At 43.0% G+C, this 15,210-nt stretch overlaps 1 protein-coding gene across 1 annotated transcript in view; it reads left to right on the top strand.

Annotated features, from left to right (window-relative positions):
• The window catches only part of CSMD3 (CUB and Sushi multiple domains 3), a 796,050-nt gene that overhangs the window by 261,883 nt on the left and 518,957 nt on the right, over positions 1-15,210 (top strand). Inside the window, exon 6 of the mRNA XM_015417873.1 lies at positions 7,636-7,748. Coding sequence (XP_015273359.1) covers positions 7,636-7,748 — 113 coding nt within the window. The remainder of the gene's footprint in view (positions 1-7,635; positions 7,749-15,210) is intronic.

Here is a 15,210-nt window from a genome sequence, read left to right as displayed (position 1 = left end):
GAGATTTGCTGCCTGTATGGAGGTTCACTTTACTCACCATGACTAGTAGCCATTAATGGACCTATCCCCCATGAATATGTAGCTCAGAGTAAGAGTGCTAAGAACCCTTTCCTGGGAGTGAGCCCCAATGGATAAACTAGGACTTACTTCTAGTAGACTTGTTTGGGACAGCTCTAGGGCTGCCAAGTACCCAGGTGATGGAAGAAGAAAAAAAAAGCCCTTGTCTACTTACAGGAATTTCTTACCATAGAGTTCTTGGTGTTATGCTGAAGTGACAAAGAGCAGCTCTAGCAGTTGCCATAAATTCTATGGCAAGAACTTCTGGTTTTACCATAGAGTTTATGGTGATTCCTAGAACTACACTAAAGTTACAAAGGGTATCTAAGGACTTCTTATAAGTAGATGAGGCCTTATTTTTCTTTTTATCCCCCCCCCAGATGCTGCTCCCCCCCCCACCCCCACAACCCTCCCACCGGTTGCCAGGCACTGCATATAAGACCAGAACTACACATTGTATGCAGTTTCACAATCCTTTTTTTCCAGTGTTTTGTTGGCCAGTGTTCAATGACTGAGGAGGTAGTTGGCACTGTCCCCCTACTTCTTGTGATAGAACACTATTGAAGAAGGCCTCAGTCAGGAATAATTTGCCTCCCTAGCCTCAGTTAACACATGTCTTCCCAGTCTGGATCTCCCCACCATGTCTCTCTGTGGCTATGAGCCTGCCTGAGGACAGCATTCTGGTCCCCAACTCTACATTGTTTTGTTTATATTATCCAAAGCCAGTCATGCTATAAGACCCTGGGCAGAATCCATTTTAGCTGGCTAGTTCCCTGCCTTCTCCTCTCTCCCCCCATACTTTGAATCAATACTCCATCCCGTCAGTCAGAATCTCTTGCCACATCCCATGAGTCACTGTGCTGCAGAGTTTATCATGGACACTGGCTGAAATGACTTTCTGGCCAAATAGAGAGTGTTCCATTAACTACTTTATAACTTCACTTCTATCTGTGTCAATACCATGATCAAAAACAGTCCTGGCTCCAAGGGGGGCATTGCACATTTTTGAACTCCAGCAGTGGAATGAGCAGGAGAGAGTTGAACAGATGCTAAATCCCATTGGCTCCAGGAACCACACAGAGAAGGCCTAGATTCAGCCCTATTTGGAGCTGGAAGCCCTGCTGGAGGAAGGAGAGGCAGAACTGTTTTGTGATGATCCAGAATGAGGAATGAAAGTGATGAACCTGGCAATTCCCTTCTGGAATCAAGAGAGTGGCAGAAGGGTAGGTTTCAGCCAAGAACACTATGAGATCCCTGCCAATGTTATTTTGTCACTGCATGCAGAGGAAAATAGATTAATGCAGATGTTTCACTGGCCAAAAGGAGTTTGAGTAGTGAAAAGAATCATCCAGTGTGCCTCTAGTTGTGACACCTTCCCTGGTAGAGTCTCTTGGGTGAGCTCAGCATTGGGAATGTTTCCCTGTCTGGGCCCTATGTCTTATGAGCACAGTGGAAACAAAAAGGAAGAGAGTCATTGAAGAAGGGTTGTTTGTTTATTGGATCTTTAAAACATTGGATTAATGTTAACATAGTACTTACTGGATTATTATTATCGGATTACTGTTAACATAATAATCTCATTTCTATGTAGTTAAACAGAAATATGAAGTTGTTCGTCATGGTGGAGTTTATAGTCTGAACTAAAGAGGGCACAAGATTCCAAAGCAATTTTTTTTGGTGTGTGTTGGTATATCATAATGAGCCCAGAAGAACACAAATAATTCGTATAGCATCTTGTTAGAATGGAGTTGAGGGTTTGGCTTATGAAGAATTGATGCAGGTGTTAAAATCAGGGGGAGTCAGAAGATGGGACTTGTGGGCTTCCCTAAGGAGTCATCTACTCCCCTGCCCCATCATTTGTGCCTTTCTCCTGGCCCCATTTTTCCTGCAGTCTGTACCAATATGTGTATGTAAAGTGGCATCAAGTTGCAGCTGATTTATGGTGACCCCAGCAAAGGGCTTCCAAGGCAAATGAGAAGCAGGAGTGGTTTGCCATTGCCTTCCACCACAGAGTCTTCCTTAGTGGTCTTCCTTAGTCTTCCTTAGATAGCCAGTTTGGTGTAGTGGTTGAGGATCATGGACTGTAATCTGGGAGAACCAGGTTTGATTCCCCACTCCTCCATATGCACCTGCTGGTGTGAACTTGGGTTCGTTACAAGTTCTCTCACAAGCAGTTCTCAAGAGAGCTCTCTCAGCCCCATCTACCTCACAGGGTGTCTGTTGTGGGGAGGGAAAGGGAAAGGAGTTTGTAAGCCACTCTGAGACTCCTTCAGGTAGTGAAGGGTGGGGTATAAATCCAATCTCCTCTTCTTCAGTTTGGTGTGCAATTTCTAATCTGGGAGAACCAGGTTTGATTCCCCACTCCTCCACTTGCAGCTGCTGGATGACCTTGGGCAAGCCATATTTCAGTTGGAGCTGTTCTCTCAAGGACAGTTCCCTCAGAGTTCTCTCAGCCCCACCTACCTCACAAGGTGTCTGTTGTGGGGAGGGGAAGGGAAAGGAGTTTGTAAACCTGCTCTGAGACTCTGAGTGAAGGGCGGGGTATGAATCCAATCTCCTTCTCCTCCTTTCCAAATACCAACCCTACTTAGGTTCTGAGATCTGATGAAATTGGACTATACCATGCCACCTTCTCTCCCCTGTAACAATATATCTTCTTCCAAAGAAGTAAAAGTGGATGGGAAAGAAAATATTTTTTTTATAAAAATGCTAACAAGGATCACATGTAACATGTAATTCTGCCCTAAAACTGAGTTGTGAACTTTTTTTGTGCCTGTAATTTAGTTCATGCAAACTACTAATCATGCATGGGTTCAGGGGCTATGACCCTCCTGGCCCTAGTTTCTTGGCTAGCCCTAGTTGGTAATAGATTAGCCAGCAGGAGAGTCTGTTATGGATATTAGATGTTTAGGAGTCTTAACCTTGTCCTCTATGGAGCTGTTCTTTAAAAGGAAGGAGAGAAAAAAATCCTGCTCCTTCATAAATCAGAACCACCCACTTCTGTCAGATTCCCATAGTTGAATGAACAGAACTTAATGGCAACTGTTCCAGGCTGCTGATGATATGGGGCAAACAAAATGCTGGAATGTGGCTCTTCATTCATTGTAAGAAAGGTGACATCTGTCCCAGACATTAAATGCTTCTCTTCTTTGCCTGTACCAGATGGGAGAGGAAACTGATTTTTTTTTTAAAAAAATGAAGAATGCCTAAGCATCAACTTCAAACGAGTTTTGGAAATATTGAAAAAAAATTAAATTTACCCACAAAATTGTTTAACAGCTATACAAAGACACTTCAGGGGGAAAGGGGGGGTGATTTAGAACACGACATTTTGTCACTCAGCTTCCATCAGTAACAGGACTTCTAATGTTTTCTGCTATCCTATACAGTGTCACTAGTTTTGATCATCTTGTGTAATTTCAGTGAATATTTCTTATTACACTAGTTTTAACTAGTGCATTAAGCCTCAGTGTTCTGTGCATTTTAATTATCAGCACTGTGGCTGTGAGCTTGGAAGGGCCATAGGATTCAAATCAAGGTTGTCCAGCTTCTAATATGGGAGTCCTGTCCATTGAGGAAAGCTTTTGAAGGGTGGCCTCAAAGCCCGTATCATGCTGTGTCCAGCTGAATGTCTTTCCTTTTATTTTTTTAAATGCAGTTCTGGCTGCAACCACTGGGGTGCAGGGAAGTATGAGTGCAAGAAAAAAGGCTGCGGTCACACACACTAATAATCCACTTTCAATGCACTTTCCAACTGGATTTTGCCAGTTCACACAGTAAAATCCAATTTGAAAGTGCACTGAAAGTGGATTGAAAGTGGATTATTTAGTGTGTGTGACTGCAGCCTAGGATTGGCTAAACTTCCCTTGCTCCAAGACTGAAGCAAACTCACTTAGCAGCAACTGAGCCAGCATGCTGGTAGCTGCTATAGTAGTTGCCAGCCTGCAGGTCATGTTCTCAAAAAGTCTAGCCTTTCTCTCTTCCTTTCTTTGCACCCAGCTAAGGCAGATCTTTCAATGCAGTAGTAGTAAGATAAAACAGCCTTTCCCTCTCTTATTTTATCTCCCTCTTTTCCACACTTTTTGAATTAATTTCTGTTTCCTCTCCATCTAATTTTTCCATGCCCCCTCCTTATTTTCAATTCTTGGTCACAAGAACTTCTCATCCCTATCCTGCTTAGTTACAGAATGTATTTAAGAGTAGTATAGTAGCAAATCTTTGTTAATATTATGAACAGAAGGCACTGAGTTTGCTAGGCACTGTACATTATACCGGTTCTGTTGGGCTTCCAACCGCCACCACCACCACTTGGACTATATCCACCGATTCTGTTGGGTTTCCAACCCCCACCACCACTTGGACTGTAATTCTGTGTTTGACATCAGCTGGCATTTATACCGGTTCTGTTGGGCTTCCAACCGCCACCACCACCACTTGGACTATAATTCTGTGTTTGACATCAGCTGGCATTGCCACAGTGGCACTGGGTTTGCTGGGCACTATAGATTGCCCTGGTTCTGCTAGACTTCCAACCACCACCACCCCACCACCCTGCGTGGACTGTAATTCTGTGCTTGACATGAGTCCTGTTGAACTGGCATTGCCACAATGACAGTGGGTTCTGCTGAGCACCCTGTGATTGCACTGGTACTGCTAATACTCTGTACATTGCACTGGTTCTTTTGGGCTTGCAGAATGCCCCCCCTCCCAGTTTCTATTGCAGAGATTCTCTGGTTTGACTTTAATCCTTTGAAAACAATGGAGGGTGGGGACACCTTCTTTGGGGTGGTAGTGTATTTCTTAACATCCAATCTGGTGAAGTTTGCAATCACTATTATGTGATGCTTTGGCTAGTGTTAGTTAGTAAGAGTTAAAAGAACAAAGTCTGAGTCAAATGGCACCTTTGATACCAACAACATTTTATTCAAAGTGTAAGCTTTCATGTGCAAAACACACTTCTTCAGACAAAGCTGGATTAAAAGTTAGTCAAAGTTAGTACAAAGACAGACTCCTAGCTCTCAAAAATACCTTTTGCCTTGTAGATGTTTGAGATGGTCATCTTACTGTGTATTCATCAGGGATGTGATCTAGGTTAAACCTGAATGGCCTCGTGGTTTTCCCAATTTTCTTTAGTTTAAGTCTGAATTTTGCAATGAGTAGCTCATGATCTGAACCACAGTCAGCTCCAGGTCTTGTTTTTACTAGTAAGTAGGTAAGTTAGTAAGTAAGTTAGTAAGAGTTAAAAGAACAAACTCTGAGACAAATGGCACTTTTGATACCAACAGAATTTTATTTAATGGGCCTTAGAAAGCTTTGGTGTGCAAAACACACTTCTTCAGACAAAGCTGGAATAAAAGTTAGTAAAAAGTTAGTCAAAGTTAGTACAAAGACAGACTCCTAGCTCTCAAAAATGCCTTGTGCCTTGTAGATGTTTGAGATGGTCATCTCTTGGGCTTCAAAATGCAGAACAGAATGCAGAGCCAGTTTGGTGTAGTGGTTAAGTGCGTGGACTCTAATCTGGGGTGTGCAAAAATTCTACTTTGTGAGCGACTGGCATTAAAGTTGTGAGTGAGTGATTTGGCTGTTGCCTAAATTAGTTTGCTCTGGAGGCATCCTTCCTGAGCTAAAACAACAATGTGTGAACTGTAGGCTAAAAACCTGTGAGCTAAATCACACTAACTCAGCTTAGAGGGAACATTGCTCCCAAGTGCCTGGTGTGATAGATTATTTTTTCCCATCAAATCACAGCCAACTTATGGCAACCATGTAGGGTTTTCAAGGCAAGAGATGTTGGGAGATGGCTTGATATTGCCTGCATCTATGTCATTCCTGTTTCTTCTGCGATCTGATGAGATCAGGCGGTCCCGGGGCTATCAGAGCTAGACAGAGTGTAATGTGACTGGCTCAGGGTCACCCAGCAAGCTTCCATGACACAAGTGGGGATTCAAACCTGGATTTCCCAGACCCTAGTCTGACACTTTAACCTCTATACCATGCTGGCTCTCATGATGGAATAGCGCGTTGGAATCTGGTGTATATATGTTTGTGTGTGTGTAAAATTAATACAAAATTAATTTTTAAAAATCACTACCTCAGCTTCTTTTCTGCCATTATTATTATTTGTTTTATTTCATGATTATTACTGAAAATAATTTTGTTATATTGAGGAGGGGCCTGACCTGGATAGCCCCAGCTTATCCTGATCTCATCAGATCTCAGAAGCTAAGCAGATACAGAAGCAGGCAATGGCAAACCACCTCTGAACGTCTCTTGCCTTGAAAACCCTATGGGGTTGCCCTAAGTCAGCTGTGCCTTGACGGCAAAAAAAAAAAACAAAGGAGGGGAGGAGAGGTGTTACAAATTGTGTCCTGGGCGCCAAATAGGCTAGGTATGCCACTGGTCCTATCTAAATTTCAATATAATTGTTCTAGCACAAGGGAACTACACCCTCAGACCTCCAAGGGACTACACACAACCCTACTTCAAATGTCTGTGAAATTACCTTAGACAAGTGTTTTTTTTTTTGTTTTTTTTTTTTTAGTGTTTCTTGGCAACTCCAGGCAACCTTTATAATGGAGAAAACTGAGATGGCTATCTTGGTCTTTAGCATGAGGGCTGTACTGCAAAGTATGCTTCTCTTGTCAAAAAAGGAGATGTGAAGAGGGGGAGGGGAAGGGGGGTGAGGTATGAGGATTTTTTTTTAATGAGAGTTCGGGGGGGTGTGAAATATTTTCCCTTTTTATAGACAGAACATCAGAAGGACTGGTGTGGAATAGGAAAAAAACCAGTCCATCTCAGTGCATGGAACACACAAATATACATTCCCAAGCTTTCCTTCAGGCCCTTTTCACACCTGTGCTGGACCAACCTATGAAAGTGCCTCTTCCCAGCTGTTCTTGCAGTCACTTGACTCTATGAAATGCTGCCATCTTTGAGACACAGAAAGGAAAACAAGATAAGTGGTTATGAGACTTCCCTTCATTATTTCTTTAAAAAAAACTGTTCATTGTATGTGAGACCCTGACCTAGATAGGCTAGTCTAGCCCGATCTTGTCACATATCAGAAGCTAAACAGGGTCAGCCCTGCCTATTATTTGGATGGAAGACCTCCATGGATTACCGGGGTTGTGATGTGAAGCCAGGCAATGGCAAGCCACCTCTTAACGTTTCTTGCCTTGAAAACCCTACAGGGGTCGCCATAAGTCAGCTGTGATTTGACGGCACTTCCCACCACCGCCTTTGTGGATAACATTAGAGATGGTCTCATCTCCCGAGCCAAACAAAAGTCTACCTGACACTAGACCTGTTATGGGTTTCTCATTTTGACTCAGAAGGTTCAGCCTTCTTGTCCCACCCAGGGATATTTTTATTTTATTTTAAGTTTTCACCCCTGAGTAATACAAAAGTGTATGTGTCTAAACTCATGCATACACACATCTGCATATGCAGAGAAACATATGAATAATTGTTTTACAATTGATGTGTGGGGAAGGTAGAAAACCTTTTGAAAAGTCACATCCTTCTTGGATATGGACACAGTTTTCTAACCCTGCTAACAATTTTTATTTTCTCCATCAGGTTGTCTGGAATGAACATACCTCCTCCGATTATCAGCAACAAAAACTGGCTCCGACTTCATTTTGTAACAGACAGCAACCACCGATATCGTGGGTTTAGTGCTCCCTATCAAGGTATGTTTAATGATAATCATTTCCCCCCCTTTCCAGACCAAGAAAAAGAGTTCTACAAACATGAGTATTTCTCCTATTAAAGGGGGGGGGGATGCCCTTATCTGTTACAAATGGATTGTTCAGATATACATAAACAATAATTCTCCTGTTGTGGGAATAACAAGGCAGTTGTAAAATTACAGTACAGACTACAGCAGTTCCTGTGTCATTTATGAGCAGTTAAGAGGCATTTGGGCAGGAAAAAGAATAACATAGTGAAGTAGTTCTAAATACTGGAAAAAAAAATGATATTAGTATCCTTTTGCAAAAACAGTGCATAAGAACAGAATTCTCGAATGGATTATTTATCAAGTGTGCTCTATTTCATTGCATGCCATATTCTTGCATATTTAAGTTGATTCTTATCTACTGTTGTTGTGAGTGCCTTGAAAACCAGTAAAACCAGAGAAGACTTTATCTTGGGGACTGCCCTGCTGGAACAAGGTCATTAGAAGGATGAAACACTGATGAAAATGTGTATAATGTGTGGCAAGGCTGTCTGCTTTTTCCAACCACACTATTTTGTAAATGCATTTAAGACTCCATTATGTGTCAAGTAATCTCCAGGAAATAGTAACCTCTCCTGACATCAGAGTTGTATTTTCTTCTTCTTCTTCTTCTTCATTTATCATAGCAGTGTTCCTGTGTTATTTACCCTGGGGGCTTTGTTTGAGGGATCTTTTCAGAATGTTAGGACTTGGTGATATATGGAAATAGTTTACCTCTACAACCGGGTTTGTAGAATCTCTATTAACATGTTGAATTTTAGAGTGCATGTACAAATTAACCTCACTTCTCTGAAGGTGTAACTACATGGTACACCCAACACATGTGGTGTCACAGTTGTGTGATCAGACTCACAATTAGATGATAATCAGGGAACTCACCTTGAAAAGCACACGTTCACTTGGTACTGTGATGGGGAAGGATCTTCTGTTTCTCTCCTACCCTTGTTTTGCCAGCAGAACTGATGAGAGGGGGCTTTTTTCCTCTTTTTTTCTGGCCCCACATGTAATGCTCCTTCTAAGCTGTGGAGTCTTGTGAACAAAAAGTCTACTTTGTGAGCTACTGGCATTAAAGTTGTGAACGAGCAAGCAATTTGGCTATGAGTTTGCTCTGGATCCATCCTTCCTGAGCTAGGACAAAAATGTGTGAACCGGATAGGGTTGCCAAGTGCTTTTTTAGCCACAGTGGGGGACTCCTTGCTGGCGGCTGGAGTGTGTGTGCGTGTGCTTTGCACATGCACACCGCACACACATCACCCGGAAGGGACGTGACAACGCTGGGCATGCTGGGGGCGGGGCCACAACCATCCGAGGGGAAACCATAGAGTTTTCCCTCGGATGACCGTGGCCCCACCCCCAGCGTGCCCGGCGTGGTCGCGTCACTTTTGGGTGACGTGCACGTCGGGGTGGGGGTCCCCCCCAGGGCCCGATCCGCCGTCGGCAGGGAATGGGCCTCTGGGGTGGGGATTTCCCCACCCCCCGGGGGGGACTTGGCAAGCCTAGAACCAGAGTCTAAAAAAACCTAGTTCACACTAACTCAGCTTAGAGGGAACACTGCCTACAGGTCCTCCCAACTGAGAAAGGGCAAAAAGCCCTCCACCCTTTCCGCTGGTGAAAGTGGGGCTGGAGAGTAACAGAAGCTCCTTCTTCCCCCTCACAACACTGCATCACAGAGCCAAACAAATGATTTTAAAGATTAGTTCCCCCTAATGTACATCTGTGAATCCAGCCACAGACCCATGACCCCACATGTGTCAGGCTGTAGAAGCTCACACAGCAGTGTCTCCCCAAATTTCCCAGCAAGGCCCCTTTGCTGCCTTGCAGCCCTGATAGGGGACTGGGGCAAGAAGGTGCCTCTTTGCCCTGTCCAATTCCTTTAGGTGGGATGTTGGAACCCATATCTGATAGCCTGCCATGAGGCCTGGTTTTGATAACTGCCCTGGCCCATGGCTACATCCAAAGATACAACACCCAAGAGGAATTTTTACAGTAGTGCTGGCAAGCAGTCTTGGCTATCCGGAAGGAATTGTGCAAGGTTCATTAGTTAAACAACGTAATTACTACAAGGCACAAACTCAGCGAGTAACTACAAGACAGTTTGAGGTAGAGCTAAGTAAAGAACATGAAAGAAAGGTTACTGGCTAACTTGCAATCCTTGAACCTCTGGTCCAGCCTCTGTAGGAAGCTGTCTGCTTGATACAGAGTGTACCAGCTCAGCTGCACCTTGCCTATTCCCATCCAGCTCAATTCCATCTAACTTCTACATGCAAACTGACAGCTCCCTTTTTAGACCCCCTCCCATGTGGGCTCATAGGGCATTAGCCAATCTGGGTGCCAGGTTCTGGGGCTCAACTCTGCCAGAACATAGTCCCTCCAACCAAGAGTCTTCTACATATCAAAAAGATGACATGTTTTCCCTTTGAGTTGTAAACTGGAGGAGCACGGACTGTAATCTGGGAGAATCAGGTTTGATTCCCCACTCATCGACATGCAGCTGCTGGTGTGACCTTGGGTCAGTCATAAGTTCTTCCAGATCTGTTCTCTCAAGGGCAGTTCTCGAGAGAGCTCTCTCAGCCCCACCTACCTCACAGGGTGTCTGTTGTGGGGAGGGGAAGGGAAAGGGATTGTAAGCGACTCTGAGACTCCTTCGGGTAGTGAAGGGCAGGTTATAAATCCAATCTCTTCTTCTCTATCCAGTGAAGTGTACCAGTTCCCATACTCTCCCAGTCTTTGGGACTCCATCTCCACTGTCCACCAGCATAACTATCACTGAATATCTGTCATTTGCCCCTCACCTCACAACACAGGCATATTGTGTAGTTATACCCTAAATGCATACATGTCTGCCCCTTGATACTGTATTCAGTTCAGGGAGCCAATGTGATTCAGCAGTTAAAGTTTAGAAATGAGACAAGGAAGATGCAAGTTTGAATCCACACTCTTCCATGGAGTTCACGGTGTGACCTTAGCTCAAGTTGTTTTCTCTTAGCCTAACCTCGCCTCACAACATTATTTTGCCTCAGAACATTATTTTGAGAAAGGGGGAGGGCTGTGCTCTGAGCTCCTGGAAGAATGAGCAGAATAAAAACTAAAATAAAATATTGAATATTTTGTAGCATACTGTACCTCTGTAGCTATGTCTAATGCCTTGCTATAATTGTGGCCCCTGTGGAGAGAACTTTAAGACTGTAATCAACCAAATGCAGGTAACTCATGAAATTACCGTTGAAGAGTAATACAGATATTTTAAATGAATAAATAAATGGGTGGAGGGATGTAAGCATTTAAAATAAGTTTGCAAGTTTTACTCAGAAATGTTCTTTAAAATGGACAATGGTTTTCTTATGTACGGACAACTTCATACAACATTTATACCACTTTCTTTTTAATATTGTATGTCATACTGAACAATTCGTACTGTACAGATGATTTCAGACATAAATCTCTGAGCTGAAAAAAATTACTTTTTTCCTGATAACAAATGTGAATTTGAATAAAATGAGGTCTGTAGGTGTTCTAGACCCTTTTTCTCTAGAGCAGAGCCATTCGTATGAAACTATTGCATTATTAGAACATTGTTGCATCCACTCTGTGTATATCAAGACATGGGCACACCAGTATCTAAGCAGAAGATGATAATTTAGGGAACAAGTGTCCTCGTGGATCATAATTTATCAAATTATGGAACAAGTAGGGGATTTTTCCAACAGGTGACTATCTTGAAAAACAACAGCAACAATTGTTCACCTTGTCAGGTAAATGGGAATACAATATGGACATTGTTCTGCTAGGTCTTACTGCAGTGTCCAGCATTATAGTTTGTGAAAACTTTATAGAAGCTTTGCAGCACTGTGATTCAACAAGAGACAATTCTAAACAGAATTACACTCTTTTAAGTCCATTTACTTCATTTGACTTAAAACACTGCAACTCTTCTCCAGATTTTTCACTTTTACTGGACAGTTGCTGTTGCGTTTAAAAGGTGGACAACACAGGTGAAGCTAGACCCAAAAGGACAATATCAGATGTGTTTTTGGATTTGATTTAGATGTTCCAGACAGATCTAGTGAGTCAGTAGCTCCTACATGAGCACACAAGTATTTTATTTTTGTTGTGCCATTTTCAAAATGCCACCAGGGCTCTTTTTATAGCAGGAACTCCTTTGCATATCAGGTGACACACCCCTAATGTAGCCAATCCTCCAAGAGCTTACAGAGCTCTTCTTACAGGGGCTACTGTAAGGTCTTGGGGGATTGGCTACATTAGGGGGGTGTCACCTAATATGCAAAGGAGTTCCTGCTACAAGGCCATTGGCTTGAGTGTATTTAAGCGAACCACCGACTGTGTTGGATTTGCTGGAATTATAGCAATGTCTTGTGTATGAAGCAGAAGATGAAAGGAGATCATGCAGTGGGAGCAGGGTCTAGTTAGACAGGACTGTAGGGGGAGTACCTTCTGTCAGAAGGGGCTATTCCTTGTCTTTCTGCAGAATGCTGTTGTTAGGCTGAGCTTCTAGAACAGTTTAGAACTCTCTATCTGCTAGTAAGGCAGCTAGGTTTATCCCTTCTCTTTCCTATCCAGTTTGTTAATTCCACAAATAAAACTTTTGTCCCTCTTTAATTCGTTCAGTGCCCTGACTGCTGCATAAGCACTCTGCCAAGAGGATCATTGCCTGTAGACCTGTCAGCCGGGCTGCCAATATCTGTTATGAATCCCCACAAGAAGATTCTTTAGACTTCTGTCTCACATTGAGAAGAACACACATGGGATGCTTGGTGGGGGCTGCATCTGCACACTGGATATTGCACTATTGTTTCAATGTAACATTCATTCACAGATGGGCTTTGACTGCTATTGTACAACAATAGTGCAATATCTAATGATTCATTGATGAAGCAGCCTAGAACAGTCAAGGCAGCTATTGTTCTCTTGTGGTAGCTTGTATTACTCCCTAGTCCCAGAGTTACCCAGGCCCTCTTAAAATTTAATACCTGAAGTCTTCAGCTCTTCTTGGCCTTGGTTGTGAATATTATTTCACTTAATTGGTAGATTGATCAAGTAAAGCTTTAGCTTATTAAACGGCAAGAAACAAATTTTAATCAGTTAAGCCAAATCTTAATCAATAAGTCTGAGAGTTAATTTGGGGCTGCTGTTTTGGTTTTAATGTAACATGACCTGAAAAGACACCTTTCCTTCCAATAGCGAGCAGTGCCTTTGATTTATTAAACTCTATTGCACACTTTCTTCAAGATCCCAGTAAGCCTCCTATATTGAGATGTTGGTAATATGCTGTTGTATTTAAAATTAATTGGTCCAAAGGCAGATGATTCATCTATTAAAATCCTTTAAACATTGAACAGCTGCAGTTATCACATGACTCATCCTCAAAGCACAGTGCTAAGTTTACAGTAAATAGTACATGACCTAAGACATGTTGGGGGGGGGTACTGGAGACTGCCCGTGTAATTCTGTGTAAACCATTTAAGCCTCCCCCACTGCCCATGTGTTTCTGGATGCCCAGACCCTCTGTTCCCCATTTCTTCATCTTTGCTCCTGAAACCCGCCATCTTCCATGTTCCCTTAATACCTCTTCAGTGTCAGGCTGTTTTGTGCCCATCCTTATAGTACTGGCCACCCTGTCTCTGGATCATATCCTTTGCTCCTCTCATTTTGGTGTCTTTATCCATATCACATTCACCTACCATGCCATTCTTTAATCCTGTCTTCAATCCTTCTTATCTTTATTCACATTCTTAAACCATCTACCCAGGTACATCTCCTCCCTCCCAGATATCGGAACGGACATTTTGATACCCATAGGTGCAAATCGCTATCCTGGGTTGCTTCCTAAATCTGTGCTGTGTGTCAGTTATCTCCAGAAGGCCATTCATTGAAATGATTTTGCCTGTGAAACAGAGAGAGAGGTTTATATGTATAAGCTTGAAGAAAGTAAACAATGCAAAAAAGGAAGAATCATGCATGCAAAAATCTTTCAAATCAATTGATGAAAGAGATGGGCTAATATCAAAGCTAACAGGCAATGCTTATCTAAAATATATTGAATTATGGATCATAAGTACAATTATGAGAGAAACATAGCCTTGTTTAGCTATAGAATTTCTTTACAGATATGAATGGTGCCTTTTCTTCTTCTTTTCTTTATTGAAAAAATATGAGTTTGAAAATATTGCATCCTTTACTATGAGAAGCCTGCAATCTGGTTTAGTGTTTCTATTTTTAAGACTTACCTTTATTTTTGTGTCTCAAAACACCCAACAGATAATGCTTGCACATAATCTTCTGTGCTTATTTTTCATAATGTACTGCTAAAATAAACCATATGATCATGAAATATTTCCATGTCCTATTATTACGTGCATTTACAGTAACTGAAATGCATGATTAAAAAAAGTGCCTGCCAGCTGCTGCTTATTTGCATCTTGGTGGGTGATATTTGTTGGCAAGCTTCAGCTGGAGATTGGAAAATAAAAGGTATTCTTGAGCAGTAATATGTCTCTCCCTTCAAGTCTGATTAGCCCAGCAGGGAGTCAGTCAGTTTATTCAGCCAATCAGAGCACTGGCATGGCAGACTTTTTCTCCTTGCCTTTCCCCCTGCTGCTTTCTCATTGCCCATTTCCCTCAGTCTTAAACCTGACTCTCTATGTTTCTATTAGCGGCTGCTTTCTTTTAGAGCTGGGAAGGAATAGAAATGATTGGGATGTTCCTGAAGTATTTTAACCTTCATACTTTGCTTATTTGCTTATTTTATCATTGTGTGAGGGACTGTTGTCTAACCTTGTGACACTTTTGTTATAGGGCTTGTTTCTTAGGGTTGCCAGCCTCCCAGTGGAGCCTGGAGATCTCCTGGTATTACAACAGTTCTCCAGACAATAGAGGCCAGTTTCCCTTGAGAAAATGACTGCTTTGGATGGTAGATTCTATGATTGCTGAGGTCCCTCCCCTCCCCAAACCTCACCCTCCCAAGACTCCAACCTCCCAAATCTCCAGGAATTTCCCAACCTGGAGCTGGCAACCCTAACTTCTTCATGATCCCAACCATGAACATGAGTAAAATGTAGTGACATGTAGGCCCCAGTCACATGGAAGGTTTTGGCCCAGTAGAGGGATGGATCAGGGTTGCAGCAAACGGGCGCGATCTCACCGCAACATCTGGGAAGCGGCGCGCACCCGTCCCCGATCCGGCCCTTCAGACCGAAAGCCCACAGTAAAAAAGAACCACCCCCAGAGGAGGACTTACTGGGAACGCCGCATCAAGCGTGGCCGTGGGATCGCCGGCATGCCCGTCATCTGGAGCAATCCAGGCTCCCGGCCGAACTGCGCATGCGCACACATGCGCAGTTCGACTGCCTCGCTCCCCTTTCAGTGGCTTCCCCCCGGCATCTGATCGTGCCGGGGAG

This window comes from Gekko japonicus, unplaced genomic scaffold (assembly GCF_001447785.1).
Source record: "Gekko japonicus isolate JY-2015 unplaced genomic scaffold, Gekko_japonicus_V1.1 scaffold449, whole genome shotgun sequence".
Lineage (NCBI taxonomy): Eukaryota > Metazoa > Chordata > Lepidosauria > Squamata > Gekkonidae > Gekko > Gekko japonicus.
The sequence above is the reverse complement of the archived record's forward strand: the minus strand, read 5'-3'. Positions and strand labels throughout refer to the sequence as shown.